This window comes from Onthophagus taurus, chromosome 5 (genome assembly GCF_036711975.1).
Source record: "Onthophagus taurus isolate NC chromosome 5, IU_Otau_3.0, whole genome shotgun sequence".
NCBI classification, from domain to species: domain Eukaryota; kingdom Metazoa; phylum Arthropoda; class Insecta; order Coleoptera; family Scarabaeidae; genus Onthophagus; species Onthophagus taurus.
Window position 1 is genome coordinate 11,099,955 of NC_091970.1, and position 26,112 is coordinate 11,126,066.

Consider the following 26,112-nt stretch of genomic DNA (forward strand, 5'->3'; position numbering starts at 1 on the left):
CGTTTCTTATAGCGCAGTAGACATTGAATTGCCAGGTTCCTTGAAAATTACTCGTCGTAAATTTGTGAGGATTAGAATCACTCCAATAATGCGAATTATGTCTATTAAACAAACCATTTTTGGTAAATTTTTCCTCGTCAGACCAAATAATATTGTCCAAAAATTGATTATTTCCATAGTGTTCAGTTAAAATAAATTCACTCTTCTTGCGAAGTCAGTATCTCTTAAATGTTGCACTATGGAAATTGAATACGGATGATACTTATGTTTTTTCAAAATTCTGTGGATTGAGCTTTTGGAAAGTCCAGATTCTTTTGAAACTTGTCTGAGAGATATTGTCGGATACGCATTGAAATATCCTAAAACAGCGATTTCCACATTTTCATTATCTACAATAGGCTTCTTTTTGAGAACTTTTCCTTTTACGGAACCATGTGTCTTGAAGTTATAAATTATTTGTTTCAAGGTATTCGGGGATGGTTTCCGTGAATTTTATAAATGATATAATGACATTTGTGTTACCTTCATTTGTTTCTCGGTAGTCATGGCCGTCTTTGACACAAAATTGTTTTGAATAATCTTAAACTATTTAAAACGAAAATTACAAAGAAACGGCGATAGTTAGATATAGGGAACCTTACATAAAGTTACCTTTATTTTTAATGTAGATTCAGATACAATTAAAAAAATATATGGTTTCCATTTAATTTTTTTGAGTTTTTCGCTTTTTCTTATATAAATATTTGGCAACTTTTTTTGAACACCCTGTATGTAGTAGTACAACATATGAGCTACCAAAAGTTAAGCTATAGTCTCTTCTTCAAATTCCTTTCATCAGATATAACAAATACTTAACAGTGTTAGCAGAAATACACATAACATACAAGCCTGCATAGGTAATTTTTTTACATAAATTTGTAAATATTTCAGAAACGGGTAAGAATTTTATATAAGATGTTTAAGTAAAAGTTAATTAAAATCGGACGTAGAATCTAAATATGTAATAATATATAGGTGGTTCCTTTAAAATAACGAAGTTGTTGTCTACTTCCGGTATAACCGGAAGTGCGACAATCTTGAAAATATTTTAGGTGAGTTGGGCATATCGACATAAGTGCACCTACAAATTTTCAGAAAGATACTACTCATAGTTTCTCCTATATCGATCGACGCAGTTCGTCGTGGGACATCCTGTATATATAAAATATATAATATACCGGGTGTCCCTCAGAAGTGGCTCACCCCCATATTTTTTTTATTATTACTGATATAAAAAAATCATTTGGAATGCATAATTAGGCCGTTAAAACGGATTATTACGACATGAAATCATTCTGTTTGTACTTCCGGAGTGTCTCGAAACTCTGTCCCGTCACTTTCAGGACAGCCTGTATATATATAATATATATAATAATGTATGTATATATACAAATAATATAAAAAAAAAGAATAATTTTAAATAAATTTGTTTTCTCATCTCCTTTATTTCCTTTTTATCCCTTTTTTCTTTTTCGTCGCCATCTAATGCACGAACCACTTACTTCTTTTACCCGGTTGGTGCACTTTGAACGCAATTTTTACCGTCTGCTCGTTTTTATTACGATGACGTTGGACGCTAAGAAGTAAAACCGTAATGGGCTTGGTTTTATGCTTTTCGGAGGCAATAATCGGGTAATTCTCATTAAAACCAACAAAAGAAAAGCCCCACTTAAGCTAGGTCAGTGCATAAACACATAAAATAAAATTTTAAAAATCGTTTCTTTTTTAATCAACAAAAACGTCTATTTAGACATTTAGTTTAATATGAGTCATTCTAGGAGACAAATTTAGTTAAATTTGGGTAAAATTGAATAAAAGTAAAACGAAAACGTGGGGCGGGGGGTTAAATATAAATTTAATTGTATAAAAAGGAATCAAAATGAGGCCAATAACGTTAAAAGACATCGAAAAACCAAAACCACCACCAAAAGTGATCCCGTTAAAGCGGCAAGTTTCCGAACGACAAATCGCGATTAGAACGATAAGATGGTGGGAAAAAGAAAGTATAAAATACGCGTTCAGCGATGCGCACGTTCGAAGTCACCTCGAAAAATTGATGGGTTCAAATTTGGTTTCGTTAACCGATCGAGCTTACATGCAAAAACTTGCCGAACGAATTATAAAAGATTTTGTCAACGATCAAGAGGCAAGATCTAACGCTCGAGTAGCCGCCGAAGAAGAACGAGTTAAAAATTTAGTTTTAAGCGGTAAAATACCGTTTGCAGAAGCCCCACCGGAAATGGCATACCACCCAGTGATGTTAATCGAAGAGTTTTGTAATAAACTTATCGCCGAAAGACGGGCTAAAATTAAAATACCCAAAGTTCATATTCCTAAGTTCTTGTATTGGGATGATACCCCGGATCCGCCATCCGGCTTGGGTATTGAAAAGGGTCATTGGTTCCGGTCGAGTCAACCACCTCTTTGTGTTTCCGCCGGAAGGTTCTTGGCGACTACGGATGAGGAAGAAATTGAAAACCATTATATGCTCCCTGAAGAAGATTACGACGCTTTGATTTACGTCGATGAGAGGATGGATGAGTTGGATGATTGCGAAACTGTCGAGGAGATGTATGATTATGTTGAAGAATTAATTGGGGAGTTATCTACGCTTCCTAAGTGAAGAAAAAATTGTTTTAGTTGATAAGAATAAAAATTTTTATAAATGATTTTCGTAACTCTTTTTGGTGATCTCAAAGTGTGGTAAGCCTAACTTTATGAATAATAAATAAATGATAAATCATGAGACAACTTCAACTTTGGGTAGAAAAAAACTGGATCATCAAAACACCACCAGGAATAAACCAATAAATTCTCCGCAACCAAGAAAAAGCTCAAAAAAAGCTCTTTAAAAGGAATTAAGGTAAATTAGGTTATGTTCGAAAACATCAAAATTAAAAAAAATCGTCTTTGCTTTATTTTTGGGAGTTAAGAAACGATTTATATCACAAATTGAAGATAAACGATGATATTTTATGATTTGATAACAAAATTGCAGTGTTAATAATAAAAATTTGTGGAAAAACGCTATTTAAAAGGAATTAAGTTGAATTAGGTTATGTTCGAAAACGTCAAAATTAAAAAAAATCGTCTTCGCTTTATTTTTGGGAGTTAAGAAACGATTTATATCACAAATTGAAGATAAAAGATAATATTTTATGATTTCATAAAAAAATTGTCGTGTTAATAATAAAAATTTCGGAAAAAAGCTCTTTAAAAGGAATTAAGTTGAATTAGGTTATGTTCGAAAACATCAAAATTAAAAAAAATCGTCTTTGCTTTATTTTTGGGAGTTAAGAAACGACTTATATACCAAATTGAAGATAAAAGATGATATTTTATGATTTCATAAAAAAATTGCCGTGTTAATAATAAAAATTTCGGAGAAAAGCTCTTTAAAAGGAATTAAGTTGAATTAGGTTATGTTCGAAAACATCAAAATTAAAAAAAATCGTCTTCGCTTTATTTTTGGGAATTAAGAAACGATTTATATCACAAATTGAAGATAAACGATGATATTTTATGATTTGATAAAAAAATTGCTGTATTAATGATAAAAATTTGTGGAGAAAAGCTATTTGAAAGGAATTAAGTTGAATTAGGTTATGTTCGAAAACATCAAAATTAAAAAAAATCGTCTTCGCTTTATTTTTGGGAGTTAAGAAACGATTTATATCACAAATTGAAGATAAAAGATGATATTTTATGATTCGATAAAAAAATTGACGTGTTAATTATAAAAATTTGTGGAAAAAAGCTCTTTGAAAGGAATTAGGTTATGTTCGAAAACGTCAATTTAAAAAAAATCGTATTCGCTTTATTTTTGGGAGTTAAGAAACGATTTATATCACAAATTGAAGATAAAAGATGATATTTAATGATTTAATAAAAAAATTGCCGTGTTAATAATAAAAATTTCTTGAGAAAAGCTGCTTAAAAGGAATTAAGTTGAATTAGGTTATGTTCGAAAACGTCAAAATTAAAAAAAATCGTCTTCGCTTTATTTTTGGGAGTTAAGAAACGATTTATATCACAAATTGAAGATAAACGATGATATTTTATGATTTGATAAAAAAATTGGCGTGTTAATACTAAATATTTGCGGAAAAAAGCTCTTTGAAAGGAATTAAGTTGAATTAGGTTATGTTCGAAAATATCAAAATTAAAAAAAATCGTCTTCGCTTTATTTTTGGGAGTTAAGAAACGATTTATATCACAAATTGAAGATAAAAGATGATATTTTATGATTTGATAAAAAAATTGACGTGTTAATTATAAAAATTTGTGGAAAAAAGCTCTTTGAAAGGAATTAGGTTATGTTCGAAAATGTCAATTTAAAAAAAATCGTATTCGCTTTATTTTTGGGAGTTAAGAAACGATTTATATCACAAATTGAAGATAAAAGATGATATTTAATGATTTAATAAAAAAATTGCCGTGTTAATAATAAAAATTTGTTGAGAAAAGCTGCTTAAAAGGAATTAAGTTGAATTAGGTTATGTTCGAAAACGTCAAAATTAAAAAAAATCGTCTTCGCTTTATTTTTGGGAGTTAAGAAACGATTTATATCACAAATTGAAGCTAAACGATGATATTTTATGATTTGATAAAAAAATTGGCGTGTTAATACTAAATATTTGCGGAAAAAAGCTCTTTGAAAGGAATTAAGTTGAATTAGGTTATGTTCGAAAATATCAAAATTAAAAAAAATCGTCTTCGCTTTATTTTTGGGAGTTAAGAAACGATTTATATCACAAATTGAAGATAAAAGATGATATTTTATGATTTGATAAAAAAATTGACGTGTTAATTATAAAAATTTGTGGAAAAAAGCTCTTTGAAAGGAATTAGGTTATGTTCGAAAACGTCAATTTAAAAAAAATCGTATTCGCTTTATTTTTGGGAGTTAAGAAACGATTTATATCACAAATTGAAGATAAAAGATGATATTTAATGATTTAATAAAAAAATTGCCGTGTTAATAATAAAAATTTGTTGAGAAAAGCTGCTTAAAAGGAATTAAGTTGAATTAGGTTATGTTCGAAAACGTCAAAATTAAAAAAAATCGTCTTCGCTTTATTTTTGGGAGTTAAGAAACGATTTATATCACAAATTGAAGATAAACGATGATATTTTATGATTTGATAAAAAAATTGGCGTGTTAATACTAAATATTTGCGGAAAAAAGCTCTTTGAAAGGAATTAAGTTGAATTAGGTTATGTTCGAAAATATCAAAATTAAAAAAAATCGTCTTCGCTTTATTTTTGGGAGTTAAGAAACGATTTATATCACAAATTGAAGATAAAAGATGATATTTTATGATTTCATAAAAAAATTGCTGTGTTAATGATAAAAATTTGTGGAGAAAAGCTCTTTAAAAGGAATTAAGTTGAATTAGGTTATGTTCGAAATCACTAAAATTAAAAAAAAAATCGTCTTCGCTTTATTTTTGGGAATTAAGAAACGATTTATATCACAAATTGAAGATAAAAGATGATATTTTATGATTTTATAAAAAAATTGCCGTGTTAATGATAAAAATTTGTGGAAAAAAGCTGCTTAAAAGGAATTAAGTTGAATTAGGTTATGTTCGAAAACATCAAAATTAAAAAAAAACGTCTTCGCTTTATTTTTGGGAGTTAAGAAACGATTTATATCACAAATTGAAGATAAACGATGACATTTTATGATTTGATAAAAAAATTGCCGTGTTAATAATAAAAATTTCGGAGAAAAGCTCTTTAAAAGGAATTAAGTTGAATTAGGTTATGTTCGAAAACATCAAAATTAAAAAAAATCGTCTTCGCTTTATTTTTGGGAGTTAAGAAACGATTTATATCACAAATTGAAGATAAACGATGACATTTTATGATTTGATAAAAAAATTGCCGTGTTAATAATAAAAATTTCGGAGAAAAGCTCTTTAAAAGGAATTAAGGTAAATTAGGTTATGTTCGAAAACGTCAAATTTAAAAAAAATCGTCGTTGCTTTATTTTAGGGAGTTAAGAAACGATTTATATCACAAATTGAAGATAAAAGATAATATTTTATGATTTCATAAAAAAATTGTCCTGTTAATAATAAAAATTTGTGGAAAAAAGCTATTTAAAAGGAATTAAGTTGAATTAGGTTATGTTCGAAAACATCAAAATTAAAAAAAATCGTCTTCGCTTTATTTTTGGGAGTTAAAGAAACGATTTATATCACAAATTGAAGATAAAGGATGATATTTTATGATTTGATAAAAAAATTGCCGTGTTAATAATAAAAATTTGTGGAAAAAAGCAATTTAAAAGGAAATAAGTTGAATTAGGTTATGTTCGAAATCATCAAAATTAAAAAAAATCGTCTTTGCTTTATTTTTGGGAGTTAAGAAACGATTTATATCAGAAATTGAAGATGAAAGATGATATTTTATGATTTGATAAAAAAATTGCTGTGTTAATAATAAAAATTTCGGAGAAAAGCTCTTTAAAAGGAATTAAGGTAAATTAGGTTATGTTCGAAAACGTCAAATTTAAAAAAAATCGTCGTTGCTTTATTTTAGGGAGTTAAGAAACGATTTATATCACAAATTGAAGATAAAAGATAATATTTTATGATTTCATAAAAAAATTGTCCTGTTAATAATAAAAATTTGTGGAAAAAAGCTATTTAAAAGGAATTAAGTTGAATTAGGTTATGTTCGAAAACATCAAAATTAAAAAAAATCGTCTTCGCTTTATTTTTGGGAGTTAAAGAAACGATTTATATCACAAATTGAAGATAAAGGATGATATTTTATGATTTGATAAAAAAATTGCCGTGTTAATAATAAAAATTTGTGGAAAAAAGCAATTTAAAAGGAAATAAGTTGAATTAGGTTATGTTCGAAATCATCAAAATTAAAAAAAATCGTCTTTGCTTTATTTTTGGGAGTTAAGAAACGATTTATATCAGAAATTGAAGATGAAAGATGATATTTTATGATTTGATAAAAAAATTGCTGTGTTAATAATAAAAATTTCGGAGAAAAGCTCTTTAAAAGGAATTAAGGTAAATTAGGTTATGTTCGAAAACGTCAAATTTAAAAAAAATCGTCGTTGCTTTATTTTAGGGAGTTAAGAAACGATTTATATCACAAATTAAAGATAAAAGATAATATTTTATGATTTCATAAAAAAATTGTCCTGTTAATAATAAAAATTTGTGGAAAAAAGCTATTTAAAAGGAATTAAGTTGAATTAGGTTATGTTCGAAAACATCAAAATTAAAAAAAATCGTCTTCGCTTTATTTTTGGGAGTTAAAGAAACGATTTATATCACAAATTGAAGATAAAGGATGATATTTTATGATTTGATAAAAAAATTGCCGTGTTAATAATAAAAATTTGTGGAAAAAAGCAATTTAAAAGGAAATAAGTTGAATTAGGTTATGTTCGAAATCATCAAAATTAAAAAAAATCGTCTTTGCTTTATTTTTGGGAGTTAAGAAACGATTTATATCAGAAATTGAAGATGAAAGATGATATTTTATGATTTGATAAAAAAATTGCTGTGTTAATAATAAAAATTTCGGAGAAAAGCTCTTTAGAAGGAATTAAAGTAAATTAGGTTATGTTCGAAAACATCAAAATTAAAAAAAATCGTCTTTGCTTTATTTTTGGGAGTTAAGAAACGATTTATATCACAAATTGAAGATAAACGATGACATTTTATGATTTGATAAAAAAATTGCCGTGTTAATAATAAAAATTTCGGAGAAAAGCTCTTTAAAAGGAATTAAGGTAAATTAGGTTATGTTCGAAAACGTCAAATTTAAAAAAAATCGTCGTTGCTTTATTTTAGGGAGTTAAGAAACGATTTATATCACAAATTGAAGATAAAAGATAATATTTTATGATTTCATAAAAAAATTGTCCTGTTAATAATAAAAATTTGTGGAAAAAAGCTATTTAAAAGGAATTAAGTTGAATTAGGTTATGTTCGAAAACATCAAAATTAAAAAAAATCGTCTTCGCTTTATTTTTGGGAGTTAAAGAAACGATTTATATCACAAATTGAAGATAAAGGATGATATTTTATGATTTGATAAAAAAATTGCCGTGTTAATAATAAAAATTTGTGGAAAAAAGCAATTTAAAAGGAAATAAGTTGAATTAGGTTATGTTCGAAATCATCAAAATTAAAAAAAATCGTCTTTGCTTTATTTTTGGGAGTTAAGAAACGATTTATATCAGAAATTGAAGATGAAAGATGATATTTTATGATTTGATAAAAAAATTGCTGTGTTAATAATAAAAATTTCGGAGAAAAGCTCTTTAAAAGGAATTAAGGTAAATTAGGTTATGTTCGAAAACGTCAAATTTAAAAAAAATCGTCGTTGCTTTATTTTAGGGAGTTAAGAAACGATTTATATCACAAATTAAAGATAAAAGATAATATTTTATGATTTCATAAAAAAATTGTCCTGTTAATAATAAAAATTTGTGGAAAAAAGCTATTTAAAAGGAATTAAGTTGAATTAGGTTATGTTCGAAAACATCAAAATTAAAAAAAATCGTCTTCGCTTTATTTTTGGGAGTTAAAGAAACGATTTATATCACAAATTGAAGATAAAGGATGATATTTTATGATTTGATAAAAAAATTGCCGTGTTAATAATAAAAATTTGTGGAAAAAAGCAATTTAAAAGGAAATAAGTTGAATTAGGTTATGTTCGAAATCATCAAAATTAAAAAAAATCGTCTTTGCTTTATTTTTGGGAGTTAAGAAACGATTTATATCAGAAATTGAAGATGAAAGATGATATTTTATGATTTGATAAAAAAATTGCTGTGTTAATAATAAAAATTTCGGAGAAAAGCTCTTTAGAAGGAATTAAAGTAAATTAGGTTATGTTCGAAAACATCAAAATTAAAAAAAATCGTCTTTGCTTTATTTTTGGGAGTTAAGAAACGATTTATATCACAAATTGAAGATAAACGATGACATTTTATGATTTGATAAAAAAATTGCCGTGTTAATAATAAAAATTTCGGAGAAAAGCTCTTTAAAAGGAATTAAGGTAAATTAGGTTATGTTCGAAAACGTCAAATTTAAAAAAAATCGTCGTTGCTTTATTTTAGGGAGTTAAGAAACGATTTATATCACAAATTGAAGATAAAAGATAATATTTTATGATTTCATAAAAAAATTGTCCTGTTAATAATAAAAATTTGTGGAAAAAAGCTATTTAAAAGGAATTAAGTTGAATTAGGTTATGTTCGAAAACATCAAAATTAAAAAAAATCGTCTTCGCTTTATTTTTGGGAGTTAAAGAAACGATTTATATCACAAATTGAAGATAAAGGATGATATTTTATGATTTGATAAAAAAATTGCCGTGTTAATAATAAAAATTTGTGGAAAAAAGCAATTTAAAAGGAAATAAGTTGAATTAGGTTATGTTCGAAATCATCAAAATTAAAAAAAATCGTCTTTGCTTTATTTTTGGGAGTTAAGAAACGATTTATATCAGAAATTGAAGATGAAAGATGATATTTTATGATTTGATAAAAAAATTGCTGTGTTAATAATAAAAATTTCGGAGAAAAGCTCTTTAAAAGGAATTAAGGTAAATTAGGTTATGTTCGAAAACGTCAAATTTAAAAAAAATCGTCGTTGCTTTATTTTAGGGAGTTAAGAAACGATTTATATCACAAATTAAAGATAAAAGATAATATTTTATGATTTCATAAAAAAATTGTCCTGTTAATAATAAAAATTTGTGGAAAAAAGCTATTTAAAAGGAATTAAGTTGAATTAGGTTATGTTCGAAAACATCAAAATTAAAAAAAATCGTCTTCGCTTTATTTTTGGGAGTTAAAGAAACGATTTATATCACAAATTGAAGATAAAGGATGATATTTTATGATTTGATAAAAAAATTGCCGTGTTAATAATAAAAATTTGTGGAAAAAAGCAATTTAAAAGGAAATAAGTTGAATTAGGTTATGTTCGAAATCATCAAAATTAAAAAAAATCGTCTTTGCTTTATTTTTGGGAGTTAAGAAACGATTTATATCAGAAATTGAAGATGAAAGATGATATTTTATGATTTGATAAAAAAATTGCTGTGTTAATAATAAAAATTTCGGAGAAAAGCTCTTTAGAAGGAATTAAAGTAAATTAGGTTATGTTCGAAAACATCAAAATTAAAAAAAATCGTCTTTGCTTTATTTTTGGGAGTTAAGAAACGATTTATATCACAAATTGAAGATAATAGATAATATTTTATGATTTCATAAAAAAATTGTCGTGTTAATTATAAAAATTTCGGAGAAAAGCTTTTTAAAAGGAATTAAGTTGAATTAGGTTATGTTCGAAAACATCAAAATTAAAAAAAAATGTCTTCGCTTTATTTTTGGGAATTAAGAAACGATTTATATCACAAATTGAAGATAAAAGATGATATTTTATGATTTGATAAAAAAATTGCAGTGTTAATAATAAAAATTTCGGAAAAAAGCTCTTTAAAAGGAATTAAGTTGAATTAGGTTATGATCGAAAACATCAAAATTAAAAGAATCGTCTTCGCTTTATTTTTGGGAGTTAAGAAACGATTTATATCACGAATTGAAGATAAAAGATGATATTTTATGATTTGATAAAAAAATTGCAGTGTTAATAATAAAAATTTATGAAGAAAAGCTATTTAAAAGGAATTAAGTTGAATTAGGTTATGTTCGAAATCATCAAAATTAAAAGAAAAAACATCATCGCTTTATTTTTGGGAGTTAAGAAACGATTTATATCACAAATTGAAGATAAAAGATAATATTTTATGATTTCATAAAAAAGTTGTCGTGTTAATTATAAAAATTTCGGAGAAAAGCTTTTTAAAAGGAATTAAGTTGAATTAGGTTATGTTCGAAAACGACAAAATTAAAAAAAATCGCCTTCGCTTTATTTTTGGGAGTTAAGAAACGATTTATATCACAAATTGAAGATAAAAGATGATATTTTATGATTTAATAAAAAAATTGCCGTGTTAATAATAAAAATTTCGGAGAAAAGCTCTTTGAAAGGAATTAGGTTATGTTCGAAAACGTCAATATAAAAAAAATCGTCTTTGCTTTATTTTTGGGAGTTAAGAAACGACTTATATCCCAAATTGAAGATAAAAGATGATATTTTATGATTTGATAAAAAAATTGCCGTGTTAATAATAAAAATTTCGGAGAAAAGCTCTTTAAAAGGAATTAAGTTGAATTAGGTTATGTTCGAAATCACCAAAATTAAAAAAAATCGTCGTTGCTTTATTTTTGGGAGTTAAGAAACGACTTATATCCCAAATTGAAGATAAAAGATGATATTTTATGATTTCATAAAAAAATTGCCGTGTTAATAATAAAAATTTCGGAGAAAAGCTCTTTGAAAGGAATTAGGTTATGTTCGAAAACGTCAATATAAAAAAAATCGTCTTCGCTTTATTTTTGGGAATTAAGAAACGATTTATATCACAAATTGAAAATAAAAGATGATATTTTATGATTTAGTAAAAAAATTGCTGTGTGAATGATAAAAATTTGTGGAGAAAAGCTCTTTAAAAGGAATTAAGTTGAATTAGGTTATGTTCGAAAACACCAAAATTAAAAAAAGTCGTCTTCGCTTTATTTTTGGGAGTTAAGAAACGATTTACATCACAAATTGAAGATAAAAGATGATATTTTATGATTTGATAACAAAATTGCCGTGTTAATAATAAAAATTTCGGAGAAAAGCTCTTTGAAAGGAATTAGGTTATGTTCGAAAACGTCAATATAAAAAAAATCGTCTTTGCTTTATTTTTGGGAGTTAAGAAACAATTTATATCACAAATTGAAGATAAACGATGATATTTTATGATTTCATAAAAAAATTGACGTGTCAATAATAAAAATTTGTGGAAGAAAGCTATTTAAAAGGAATTAAGGTGAATTAGGTTATGTTCGAAAACGTCAAAATTAAAAAAAATCGTTTTCGCTTTATTTTTGGGAATAAGTAACGATTTGTATATTGCTCTCTTGCACATTTGTTCTTAGATACGTCACTATCGAGATAGATACGAAAATATGAAAATTTCATGAATTTGTTGCTCTTTCAAGTTATTAAAGGTAACACTTGAGAATCGGAGCTTGCTATAAGATACTTTTATACCAAAAGTTGTAGCAAATTTTATTCTTAACAATGTTGCTCTCTTACACTTTTGCTTTTACATGCGTCAATATCGAGATAGATACAAAAATATGAAAATTTTATGAATTTGTTGCTCTTTCAAGTTATTAAAGGTAACACTTGAGAATCGGAGCTTGCTACAAGAAAACTTTTATAACTAAAATTGTTGCAGACTTTATTGTTAACAATATTGCTCTCTTGCATTTTTGTTCTTAGATACGTCAATATCGAAATAGATACGAAAATATGAAAATTGTATGAATTTCTTGCTCTTTCAAGCTATTAAAGGTAACACTTGAGAATCGGAGCTTGCTATAAGAAAACTTTTATAACAAAAATTGTTGCAAATTTTATTGTTAACAATATTGCTCTCTGGCACTTTTGCTCTTAGATACGTCAATATCGAGATAGATACGAAAATATGAAAATTTTATGAATTTATTGCTTTTTCAAGTTATTAAAGGTAACTCTTGGGAATCGGAGCATGCTATAGGAATTCTTTTATAACAAAAATTGTTGCAAATTTTATTGTTAACAATATTGCTCTCTTGCACTTTTGCTCTTAGATACGTCAATATCGAGATAGGTACGAAAATATGAAAATTTTATGAATTTTTTGCTCTTTCAAGTTATTAAAGGTAACATTTGAGAATCGGAGCTTGCTATAAAAAATCTTATATAACAAAAATTGTTGAAAATTTTATTGTTAACAATATTGTTGTCTTGCACTTTTGCTCTTAGATACGTCAATATCGAGATAGATACGAAAATATGAAAATTTGATGAATTTATAGCTTTTTCAAGATATTAAAGGTAACTCTTGGGAATCGGAGCATGCTATAGGAATTCTTTTATAACAAAAATTGTTGCAAATTTTATTGTTGACAATATTGCTCTCTTGCACTTTTGCTCTTAGATACGTCAATATCGAGATAGATACGATAATATGAAAATTGGATGAATGTATTGCTTTTTCAAGTTATTAAAGGTAACATTTGGGAATCGGAGCATGCTATAGGAAATCTTTTATAACAAAAATTGTTGCAAATTTTATTCTTAACAATATTGCCCTCTTGCACTTTTGCTCTTAGATACGTCAATATCGAGATAGATACGAAAATATGAAAATTGTATGAATTTGTTGCTCTTTCAAGTTATTAAAGGTAACACTTGAGAATCGGTGGAATTTTTTTCTACTCATACCTAATTTTTTTATTACTAAATAGAGGTTGTGTTAATCCAAAAATTTCAACATCAGAAATAACTAAAACACATTAAAATTCTAAAACCCCAAAATATCTTAAAACATCTCATTTTTAATGCCAAACTTTTCGACCTGGACTCATCTGACTTCAACAGCTGCCTGTTCGCACGTTCCAAAAGTAATTTTAAATCCAAATTGATTTCTTTCTGTTTGTAATAAATACTAATAATTCGAACCCAAGCTTAACTTAATCATTAAACCGAACTTGTCAATGAGAACCGATAAATCCCTTTTAAATCAATAATTGTTGCGAAGTGAAGCAATTTTTTGTTCGTTTCTCTTTTTGTGATTATGAAACGATGGAAATGGTTTTATTTATGGAAAGGTACGCGGAATTTACGTCGAAATGTTGTAATAATACCTGATACGGACGGTTTTCGTGGCGCGGTGGGGGAAATTTGCTTCTGCGCCAGCGTTTCCATCCAACCCTCTCAAAAAAACCAGTTAACGTCGCGACGTTCGCCCCGTTTCACGTCTGTGGTTTCACCCCTAACTTTAAAAAATTTTCCTTTCGATGAAAAAAACTTATTACAATTAATTTTTGATTGTTACAAAAAAAAATTTATTTATAACAATTAATTAATTAAAAAAAACAATGGAAAAGTGTTTCGTTAAACAACGTTTAATTCGAAATCAACAATTGATTGGATGGATAGATAAATAAAATGGAAATTATAAATTAAGAAGATGGTTAAAAGAAGGGGTAAGTAAAGATTATGATTTAAGATGTTTTTTTTTTGGGTTGTTTTGTTTTATGACTTTGAGACATACGAACGTTGTGCGTTTTCAGTCGTAAATATCAAGCACGTCGTTATGTTCGCGGGGATAAAGAAAAATATAAAATGGACGGTTTTATTATCCTCGGAATCTATTTTGCAAGGTGGAATCTTTCTCAATCCCAAACCAACAAAATTCGGAATCCCATCTCAATTCTTCAATTATTAATTTTTTTTTGTTGCAAAAAATAACCCCACAATAGCCCAAAATGGGCCATAAAATGAACGTCAAAAGGGGGTCACCAGACACACATACGACCGTTTATCCCCCATTGACCACGCAAACCCCTCTCGACCCCGTCACATTAAAGTCTCGTCAGTGTCGATAAGGGCTGACCACCAACCAAAATGCCATTATCATCTTTCATATACAGTGTGTTAATTAATTATCGTACCCGACGACATCATTGCAAGTATGCAACCAATATCCCAATGTAATACGGAAATCGCATATACTGTGATATTGGTTGCATACTTGCAATGATGTCGTCGGGTGCGATAATTAATTAACACACTGTATCTAACACTTGAGAATCGGAGCTTGCTATAAGAAAACTTTTGTAACAAAAATTGTTGCAAATTTTATTGTTAACAATATTGCTCTCTTGCACTTTTGCTCTTAGATACGTCAATATCGAAATAGATACGAAAATTTGATGAATTTATTGCTTTTTTAAGATATTATAGGTAACACTTGAGAATCGGAGCTTACTATAAGAAAGCTTTTATAACAAAAATTGTTGCAAATTTTATTGTTAACAATATTGCTCTCTTGCACGTTTGCTCTTAGATACGTCAATATCGAAATAGATACGAAAATTTGATGAATTTATTGCTTTTTTAAGATATTAAAGGTAACACTTGAGAATCGGAGCTTACTATAAGAAAGCTTTTATAACAAAAATTGTTGCAAATTTTATTGTTAACAATATTGCTCTCTTGCACTTTTGCTCTTAGATACGTCAATATCGAAATAGATACGAAAATTTGATGAATTTATTGCTTTTTTAAGATATTAAAGGTAACACTTGAGAATCGGAGCTTACTATAAGAAAGCTTTTATAACAAAAATTGTTGCAAATTTTATTGTTAACAATATTGCTCTCTTGCACTTTTGCTCTTAGATACGTCAATATCGAGATAGATACAAAAATTTGATGAATTTATTGCTGTTTCAAGATATTAAAGGTAACAATTGGGAATCGGAGCTTGCTATAAAAAAAACTTTTATAACAAAAATTGTTGCAAATTTTATTGTTAACAATATTGCTCTCTTGCACTTTTGCTCTTAGATACGTCAATATCGAGATAGATACAAAAATTTGATGAATTTATTGCTGTTTCAAGATATTAAAGGTAACACTTGGGAATCGGAGCTTGCTATAAGAAAACTTTTGTGACAAAAATTGTTGCAAATTTTATTGTTAACAATATTGCTCTCTTGCACTTTTGCTCTTAGATACGTCAATATCGAGATAGATACAAAAATTTGATGAATTTATTGCTGTTTCAGGATATTAAAGGTAACACTTGGGAATCGGAGCTTGTTATAAGAAAACTTTTATAACAAAAATTGTTGCAAATTTTATTGTTAACAATATTGCTCTCTTGCACTTTTGCTCTTAGATACGTCAATATCGAGATAGGTACAAAAATTTGATGAATTTATTGCTGTTTCAAGATATTAAAGGTAACACTTGGGAATCGGAGCTTGCTATAAGAAAACTTTTATAACAAAAATTGTTGCAAATTTTATTGTTAAAAATATTGCTCTCTTGCACTTTTGCTCTTAGATACGTCAATATCGAGATAGATACCAAAATTTGATGAATTTATTGCTGTTTCAAGATATTAAAGGTAACACTTGGGAATCGGAGCTTGCTATAAGAAAACTTTTATAACAAAAATTGTTGCAAATTTCATTGTTAACAATATTGCTCTCTTGCACTTTTGCTCTTAGATACGTCAACATCGAGATAGATACAAAAATTTGATGAATTTATTGCTGTTTCAAGATATTAAAGGTAACACTTGGGAATCGGAGCTTGCTATAAGAAAACTTTTATAACAAAAATTGTTGCAAATTTTATTGTTAACAATATTGCTCTCTTACACTTTTGCTCTTAGATACGTCAATATCGAGATAGATACGAAAATATGAAAATTTTATGAATTTGTTACACTTTCTAGTTATTAAAGGTAACACTTGAGAATCGGAGCTTGCTATAAGAAATCTTTTATAACAAAAATTATTGCAAATTTTATTGTTAACAATATGGCTCTCTTGCACTTTTGCTCTTAGATATGTTAATATCGCGATAGATACGAAAATATTAAAATTTGATGAATTTATTGCTTTTAGAAATTATTAAAGGTAACATTTGGGAATCCGAGCTTGTTATAAGAAAACTTTTATAACAAAAATTATTGCAAATTTTATTGTTAACAATATTGCTCTCTTGCACTTTTGCTCTTAGATACGTCAATATCGAGATAGATACGAAAATATTAAAAATTGATGAATTTATTGCTTTTTCAAGTTGTTATAGGTAACACTTGGGAATTGAAGCAAGCTATAGGAAATCTTTTATTACAAAAATTGTTACAAATTTTATTGTTAACAATATTGCTCTCTTGCACTTTTGCTCTTAGATACGTCAATATTGAGATAGATACAAAAATGTGAAAATTTTAAGAATTTGTTGCTTTTTGTAGCTATTAAAGGTAGCACTTGGGAATCGGAGCTTGCTATAAGAAAACTTTTATAACAAAAATTGTGGCAAATTTTATTGTTAACAATATTGCTCTCTTGCGCTTTTACTCTTACATGCGTCAATATCGAGATCGATACGAAAATATGAAAATGTTATGAATTTGGTACTCTTTCAAGTTATTAAAGGTTACACTTGGGAATCGGAGCTTGCTATAAGAAAATTTTTATAACAAAAATTGTTGCAAAGTTTATTGTTAACAATATTGCTCTCAACCCCTCTCGACCCCGTCACATTAAAGTCTCGTCAGTGTCAATAACGGCTGATCAATAACCAAAATGACGACATCTTTGCAAGTATGCAACCAATATCACAGTGTAATACGGAAATCGCGTATACTGTGATATTGGTTGCATACTTGTGTTGGAACTTATGATAGCTAAGTTTCGTTTTAGGGTTGGTGATTGCAACAACTGGTATAACTAAATATATTTATTGTTGGGCGGCTTCCCAACAGTGCTTTCGTTTTTACCACTTATATCGATCTGATTCTAAATTAATATTTTTCTATCGAACTTGTATTTTCTAACCGATGGTCTCATCATTTTCAGCCAATCAGAATTTAATTACGTGATATATTGACCCAATAAAACGCACTTGGCAACAAGTCCAAGATTGCTGACAAAGTAGAAAAATCGATAATCAATCAAATAAATGTTATTCTTTGCGAAATAGAAGTTCTTGGTAACGCAACGCGACTTCTTGATCGGCACTTTTACCGCTTTACTGAATTTTAAATAAAAATATATAAGCTTATTTTTTTTGTTACTTTACTTTACAACACTTGCAATGATGACGTCGGGTACGATAATTAATTAACACACTGTATATGGTAAGAAAATAATCCATTTAAATCTCATCCGTTAAGAGTAAAGTATTAGTACCTAATCAAAAACTTTAAGTTAAGTTACTTCCTACTAGTTTAACTAACACCATCGTGTTTGTTGGATCGAAATCGAAAAGTTTTCTTCTCCGCGACCCTTTTGTTGGTTGTTTGTGGGCGTTCGAGACGAAAGGTTTTGTGTTTCTACCTACGAGGTACCTTTAAAGGTAAAGTGGAAAACCGGGTAGGGATTTCCCAACGCGTTCGCTACAAAGGAAACTCGATTTAAATTGAATAAACCGGATGGGGGGCAATTAGCGGTGCCCCCTCCTCCTACCACCTTTTGGTTGGTTAGTTGATGCTGCCTTCATCTACTTTGTGTGTCACCGGATTTGTCGGCGAGTTACGTTACAAAGGAGAAATAGAGTTTGTGACGCAGTTTCAACTCTGTAATATCGTGTTCTAAACTAAATGAAAGTTGAAAATAAAATTCCGATTGAATTGGTTTCTTTTTCGGTGTTATTGATGTTATCAAAATGTATTAAATGGGGTGATGCGATGAGGTGGGGGTTAATGTGGCGTTGTTGGCCAAATTAACCCCCGAAACAGATCGATGCTTAAAACGTTTCAAAATCAAGCTGTCGATATTTAATGTTCTGTTTTAGTTTATGAGTAATCGAGGTACTCATTCAAATCATTACGATCATTTTCAAAAGAATATTAATCAAATTCTTAATGCTTTAAATTATATTTAAATTTAACCTCAAGGTTAAAGAGGTTTAGGTAGAAATTGATATCCAATATTTTAACTGCAATTAATACCATGTTGGTCTGAACTTGGGTAATATATAATGCAGCGTCTCGGCCACAAGTGACCTTGGCTAAACTTAAACCGTGGTAATGCTTAGACGGCTAGCGTAGGCGAAAACCGAGTTATTAGAATCCTATTACATAGTACTCCACCATTTACTGGAATTATCATATTATCTGGTTCATTGCTAAGGTTAATTGGATCTCAGTGCAGATCTTTCCGCTACTTCCATGTGGTACTTCGTGCCTGGAAGTTGGAAACCACAATAGTTGGTGGCTGGGACGTTGGAAGCCAAATTGGTAAGGCGGAATTTTCTTTGATACCGCAGCCAGGAGCTTGTTCTTCAAGTGCGTCTCGAAGAGTTTACCACTTCCGGGGAGCAATGAGATGGGGCGATAATTTGCTGGATCAGATAGAGAAGAATCCTTCTTGGGAATACAAGTAATAACTGATGTGTTCGAGTCGCGCGGGAAATGCTGAGTCGTAAGGAGAAGTTAATTATTTTTCTGATAAAGCCATGGATGTTAAGATCTAGACTTCTTAGCAGTTTCCCTGTCTGTTTTTCCCAATCTTTTCCCTGTCCAAGAAGAGTAAAATATTCGTCTTCCAACATGAGAGTATCTTCGGGTGTCTCGAACGGTTTCAAAAATGCGGATTCGTACCAATTATCTATAATGTCTTTATTGTGGGGATAAAACGAAACACCTTCCAGGTAGTCAGCGTGTATGTTGACAATCTCTTCAGGGTTGGAATGCACACTGCCATCGGTAGGGTCAATGAGCTCTTCCGTTCCAGGTGTCTTTTGGTATCTTGATAGTTTTCGAATTTCGTGCCAATTTCTTCCTTTACACAGTTTTATTTTGTCACAGTATTCCATGTACTTTTCCGTTCTGTATTGCTGACTTTCTTTTTCAACTCAGGAAGCTCATATACCCTGAAGTCTCGATATAGGCGTCTTTTCTCCTTGATGAGTCTGATAATAAATGGAGATAGAGGAAAACTGTAGTGTTTGATGGTTCTGGATGGGCTCGATAATTTTCTCGAATTTTACAATTTTCGCCGATTAAGATTTAAAAATTCGTATAAAGTGTCCTCTTTCTAATGAACCAACACGTTTTGAAAAATAACGTTTAGTTTTTGAGAAAAATTTTGATAAAATTTTCGATATTGCAATTTTAATCGATAACTTTCAAAATTCGCTATAAAATTCATTTCTTGAAGGATCTTTGTGGAAATATCACCAATTATTAATTAAAGTATCCTCTTTTTAATGCAAAAAGCCGTTTGGAAACATCGCTTTTAGTTTTTGAGAAATAAATTTTTGAAATGATCGAAAAATTTATCGAATTTTGCAATTTTCGCCGATTAAAATTTAAAAATTCGTATAAAATCAATTTCTTGGAATATGATTATGAAAATTTCCCAAAGTGTTAATAAGAGTGTCCTCTTTCCAATGAATCAACACGTTTTCAAAAATAACTTTTAGTTTTTGAGAAAACAATATTTAAAGTTTTGATCAAATTTCCGATGTTGCAATTTTCATCGATAAGTTTCAAAATGCGCTATAAAATTCATTTCTTGAACGATGCTTATGGAAATATCACCAATTATTAATTAAAGTATCCTCTTTTTAATGCAACAAGCCGTTTTGAAAAATCGCTTTTTGTTTTTGAGAAATAAATTTTTGAAATGATCGAAAAATTTATCGAAATTTGCAATTTTCGCCGATTAAGTTTTAAAAATTCGTATAAAATCAATTTCTTGGAATATGATTATGAAAATTTCCTAAAGTGTTAATAAGAGTGTCCTCTTTCCAATGAACCAACACGTTTTGAAAAATATCTTTTAGTTTTTGAGAAAACAATATTTGAAGTTTTAATAAAATTTTCGATGTTGCAATTTTTATCGATAAATTTAAAAATTCGCTATAAAATTCATTTCTTGAAGGATCTTTGTGGAAATATCACCAATTATTAATTAAAGTATAATCTTTTTAATGCTAAAAACCGTTTTGAAAAATCGCGTTTAGTTTTTGGGAAATAAATTTTTGAAATGATTGACAATTTTTTCAAATTTTACAATTTTCGCCTATTTAGTTTTAAAAATTCGTATAAAATCTATTTCTTGGAATATGAGTATGAAAATTTCCCAAAGTGTTAATAAGAGTGTCCTCTTTCCAATGAACCAACACGTTTTGAAAAATATCTTTTAGTTTTTGAGAAAACAATATTTGAAGTTTCAATAAAATTTTCGATGTTGCAATTTTCATCGATAACTTTCAAAATTCGCTATAAAATTCATTTCTTGCAAGATCCTTGTGGAAATATCACCAATTATTAATTAAAGTGTCCTCTTTTTAATGCAAAATGCCGTTTTGAGAAACCGCTTTTAGTTTTTGAGAAATAAATTTTTTAAATGATCGACAATTTTTCGAATTTTGCAATTTTCGCCTGTTAAGTTTTAAAAATTCGTATAAAATCTACTTCTTGGAAAATGAGTATGAAAATTTCCCAAAGTGTTAATAAAAGTGTCTTCTTTCCAATAAATCAACCCGTTTTGAAATTGTATATTAAAAAACAAGTTTCGTAAGACACGCTTGAAATGCACGAATTCAAGTTGAAAAACGAGTGGCGAAGCCACGAGTTTTTAATGAATGAGTGCTTTAAGTCTTATGAAACGTGTTTTTTATGCTATTTTTTGTAATTCGCGTTTTTATACTTTTTTTTAACAAAAATAAAGTAAATTTTGGCAATGTAGGGAAATAGGTATGTAGCAGTTGGTAACACCGGAACACTTGAAAAGAGAAACTTTGAATTGACAATTAGAAACTGTCAAAACACAAAATATATTCACCTGAAAAAAAACGTTTGATGTACACCTCCCAAAATATGAAAAATTGCTCAGAGTCAATGTCCTCATCATTGTGGACCTTGTATTCGATGCTAAGAACGTGTTTAAACATCCATAGACAAAAGTTGTCACATTGACAACTAGAAAAATTAATGACCCAATGTCACCAACTTGAACTGGTTCCATAAAATGTTACTAAAATCTCATTACAGCATCGGATGCTGTATGAGTCTCATTACAGCACCCGTTTGAGTACTGTTATAGCTTTCATTACCGTAGCGAATTACAAAAAATAACTTTTAGTTTTTGAGAAAACAATATTTGAAGTTTTGATAACATTTTCGATGTTGCAATTTTCATCGATAAGTTTTAAAATTCGGTCTAAAATTCATTTTTTGAAAGATCCTTGTCGAAATATCACCAATTATTAATTAAAGTATCATCTTTTTAATGCAAAAAACCGTTTTGAAAAATTGCTTCTAGTTTTTGAGAAATAAATTTTTGAAATGATCGACAATTTTTTCGAATTTTACAATTTTCGCCTATTAAGTTTCAAAAATTCGTATAAAATTTATTTCCTGGAATATAAGTATGAAAATTTCCCAAAGTGTTAATAAGAGTGTCCTCTTTCCAAGGAACCAACACGTTTTGAAAAATAACTTTTAGTTTATGAGAAAACAATGTTTGAAGTTTTGATAAAATCTTCGATGTTGCAATTTTCATCGATAACTTTCAAAATTCGCTATAAAATTAATTTCTTGATGGATCCTTGTCGAAATATCACCAATTATTAATTAAAGTATCCTCTTTGTAATGCAAAAAGCCGTTTTGAAAAATCGCTTTTAGTTTTTGAGAAATAAATTTTTGAAATGATCGACAATTTTTTCAAATTTTGCAATTTTCACCGATTAAGTTTTAAAAATTCGTATAAAATCCATTTCTTGGAATATGAGTATGAAAATTTCCCAAAGTGTTAATTAGAGTGTCCTCTTTCCAATGAACCAACACGTTTTGAAAAATATCTTTTAGTTTTTGAGAAAACAATGTTTGAAGTTTTGATAAAATTTTCGATGTTGCAATTTTTATCGATAAATTTAAAAATTCGCTATAAAATTCATTTCTTGAAGGATCTTTGTAGAAATATCACCAATTATTAATTAAAGTATCCTCTTTTTAATGCAACAAGCCGTTTTGAAAAATCGCTTTTTGTTTTTGAGAAATAAATTTTTGAAATGATCGAAAAATTTATCGAATTTTGCAATTTTCGCCGATTAAGTTTTAAAAATTCGTATAAAATCTATTTCTTGGAATATGAGTATGAAAATTTCCCAAAGTGTTAATAAGAGTGTCCTCTTTCCAATGAACCAACACGTTTTGAAAAATATCTTTTAGTTTTTGAGAAAACGATATTTGAAGTTTTGATAAAATTTTCGATGTTGCAATTTTCATCGATAAGTTTCAAAATTCGCTATAAAATTCATTTCTTGAAAGATCCTTCTGGAAATATCACCAATTATTAATTAAAGTATCCTCTTTGTAATGCAAAAAGCCGTTTTGAAAAATCGCTTTTAGTTTTTGAGAAATAAATTTTTGAAATGATCGACAATTTTTTCGAATTTTGCAATTTTCACCGATTAAGTTTAAAAAATTCGTATAAAATGCAGTTCTTGGAATATGAGTATGAAAATCTCCTAAAGTGTTAATAAGAGTGTCCTCTTTCCAATGAACCAACACAATTTGAAAAATAACTTTTAGTTTTTGAGAAAACAATATTTGAAGGTTTGATAAAATTTTCGATGTTGCCATTTTCATCGATAACTTTCAAAATTCGCTATAAAATTAATTTCTTGAAGGATCCTTGTGGCAATATCACCAATTATTAATTAAAGTATCCTCTTTTTAATGCAACAAGCCGTTTTGAAAAATCGCTTTTAGTTTTTGAGAAATAAATTTTTGAAATGATCGACAATTTTTTCAAATTTTGCATTTTTCACCGATTAAGTTTTAAAAATTCGTATAAAATCCATTTCTTGGAATATGAGTATGAAAATTTCCCAAAGTGTTAATAAGAGTGTCCTCTTTCCAATGAACCAACACGTTTTGAAAAATATCTTTTAGTTTTTGAGAAAACAATGTTTGAAGTTTTGATAAAATTTTCGATGTTGCAATTTTTATCGATAAATTTAAAAATTCGCTATAAAATTCATTTCTTGAAGGATCTTTGTAGAAATATCACCAATTATTAATTAAAGTATCCTCTTTTTAATGCAACAAGCCGTTTTGAAAAATCGCTTTTTGTTTTTGAGAAATAAATTTTTGAAATGATCGAAAAATTTATCGAATTTTGCAATTTTCGCCGATTAAGTTTTAAAAATTCGTATAAAATCTATTTCTTGGAATATGAGTATGAAAATTTCCCAAAGTGTTAATAAGAGTGTCCTCTTTCCAATGAACCAACACGTTTTGAAAAATATCTTTTAGTTTTTGAGAAAACGATATTTGAAGTTTTGATAAAATTTTCGATGTTGCAATTTTCATCGATAAGTTTCAAAATTCGCTATAAAATTCATTTCTTGAAAGATCCTTCTGGAAATATCACCAATTATTAATTAAAGTATCCTCTTTGTAATGCAAAAAGCCGTTTTGAAAAATCGCTTTTAGTTTTTGAGAAATAAATTTTTGAAATGATCGACAATTTTTTCGAATTTTGCAATTTTCACCGATTAAGTTTAAAAAATTCGTATAAAATGCAGTTCTTGGAATATGAGTATGAAAATCTCCTAAAGTGTTAATAAGAGTGTCCTCTTTCCAATGAACCAACACAATTTGAAAAATAACTTTTAGTTTTTGAGAAAACAATATTTGAAGGTTTGATAAAATTTTCGATGTTGCCATTTTCATCGATAACTTTCAAAATTCGCTATAAAATTAATTTCTTGAAGGATCCTTGTGGCAATATCACCAATTATTAATTAAAGTATCCTCTTTTTAATGCAACAAGCCGTTTTGAAAAATCGCTTTTAGTTTTTGAGAAATAAATTTTTGAAATGATCGACAATTTTTTCAAATTTTGCATTTTTCACCGATTAAGTTTTAAAAATTCGTATAAAATCCATTTCTTGGAATATGAGTATGAAAATTTCCCAAAGTGTTAATAAGAGTGTCCTCTTTCCAATGAACCAACACGTTTTGAAAAATATCTTTTAGTTTTTGAGAAAACAATGTTTGAAGTTTTGATAAAATTTTCGATGTTGCAATTTTTATCGATAAATTTAAAAATTCGCTATAAAATTCATTTCTTGAAGGATCTTTGTAGAAATATCACCAATTATTAATTAAAGTATCCTCTTTTTAATGCAACAAGCCGTTTTGAAAAATCGCTTTTTGTTTTTGAGAAATAAATTTTTGAAATGATCGAAAAATTTATCGAATTTTGCAATTTTCGCCGATTAAGTTTTAAAAATTCGTATAAAATCTATTTCTTGGAATATGAGTATGAAAATTTCCCAAAGTGTTAATAAGAGTGTCCTCTTTCCAATGAACCAACACGTTTTGAAAAATATCTTTTAGTTTTTGAGAAAACGATATTTGAAGTTTTGATAAAATTTTCGATGTTGCAATTTTCATCGATAAGTTTCAAAATTCGCTATAAAATTCATTTCTTGAAAGATCCTTCTGGAAATATCACCAATTATTAATTAAAGTATCCTCTTTGTAATGCAAAAAGCCGTTTTGAAAAATCGCTTTTAGTTTTTGAGAAATAAATTTTTGAAATGATCGACAATTTTTTCGAATTTTGCAATTTTCACCGATTAAGTTTAAAAAATTCGTATAAAATGCAGTTCTTGGAATATGAGTATGAAAATCTCCTAAAGTGTTAATAAGAGTGTCCTCTTTCCAATGAACCAACACAATTTGAAAAATAACTTTTAGTTTTTGAGAAAACAATATTTGAAGGTTTGATAAAATTTTCGATGTTGCCATTTTCATCGATAACTTTCAAAATTCGCTATAAAATTAATTTCTTGAAGGATCCTTGTGGCAATATCACCAATTATTAATTAAAGTATCCTCTTTTTAATGCAACAAGCCGTTTTGAAAAATCGCTTTTAGTTTTTGAGAAATAAATTTTTGAAATGATCGACAATTTTTTCAAATTTTGCATTTTTCACCGATTAAGTTTTAAAAATTCGTATAAAATCCATTTCTTGGAATATGAGTATGAAAATTTCCCAAAGTGTTAATAAGAGTGTCCTCTTTCCAATGAACCAACACGTTTTGAAAAATATCTTTTAGTTTTTGAGAAAACGATATTTGAAGTTTTGATAAAATTTTCGATGTTGCAATTTTCATCGATAAGTTTCAAAATTCGCTATAAAATTCATTTCTTGAAAGATCCTTCTGGAAATATCACCAATTATTAATTAAAGTATCCTCTTTGTAATGCAAAAAGCCGTTTTAAAAAATCGCTTTTAGTTTTTGAGAAATAAATTTTTGAAATGATCGACAATTTTTTCGATTTTTGCAATTTTCACCGATTTAGTTTAAAAAATTCGTATAAAATGCAGTTCTTGGAATATGAGTATGAAAATCTCCTAA

At 28.1% G+C, this 26,112-nt stretch overlaps 2 protein-coding genes across 5 annotated transcripts in view; both read left to right on the forward strand.

Moving 5' to 3' along the window:
- The first annotated feature begins 1,788 nt into the window (after positions 1-1,788).
- LOC139429777 (uncharacterized) lies at positions 1,789-2,708 on the forward strand. Its single transcript, XM_071195922.1, has one exon. It carries the CDS (start codon positions 1,919-1,921, stop codon positions 2,660-2,662), a length of 744 nt encoding a protein of 247 aa, XP_071052023.1. The 5' UTR covers positions 1,789-1,918; the 3' UTR covers positions 2,663-2,708.
- An 11,219-nt stretch (positions 2,709-13,927) lies between these two features.
- LOC111419570 (Shaker cognate w) overlaps positions 13,928-26,112 on the forward strand; it is a 218,128-nt gene continuing 205,943 nt past the window's right edge. For all 4 annotated transcript variants that reach the window (XM_071195836.1, XM_071195837.1, XM_071195839.1 and 1 more), the window contains exon 1: positions 13,928-14,185. The gene's annotated coding sequence lies outside the window, so the exon portion shown is untranslated. The remainder of the gene's footprint in view (positions 14,186-26,112) is intronic.

What these genes read in the sequence shown, in the direction of transcription:
- LOC139429777 (XM_071195922.1), top strand. Translation starts at nt 1,919, where the DNA reads ATGAGGCCAATAACGTTAAAAGACATCGAAAAACCAAAACCACCACCA.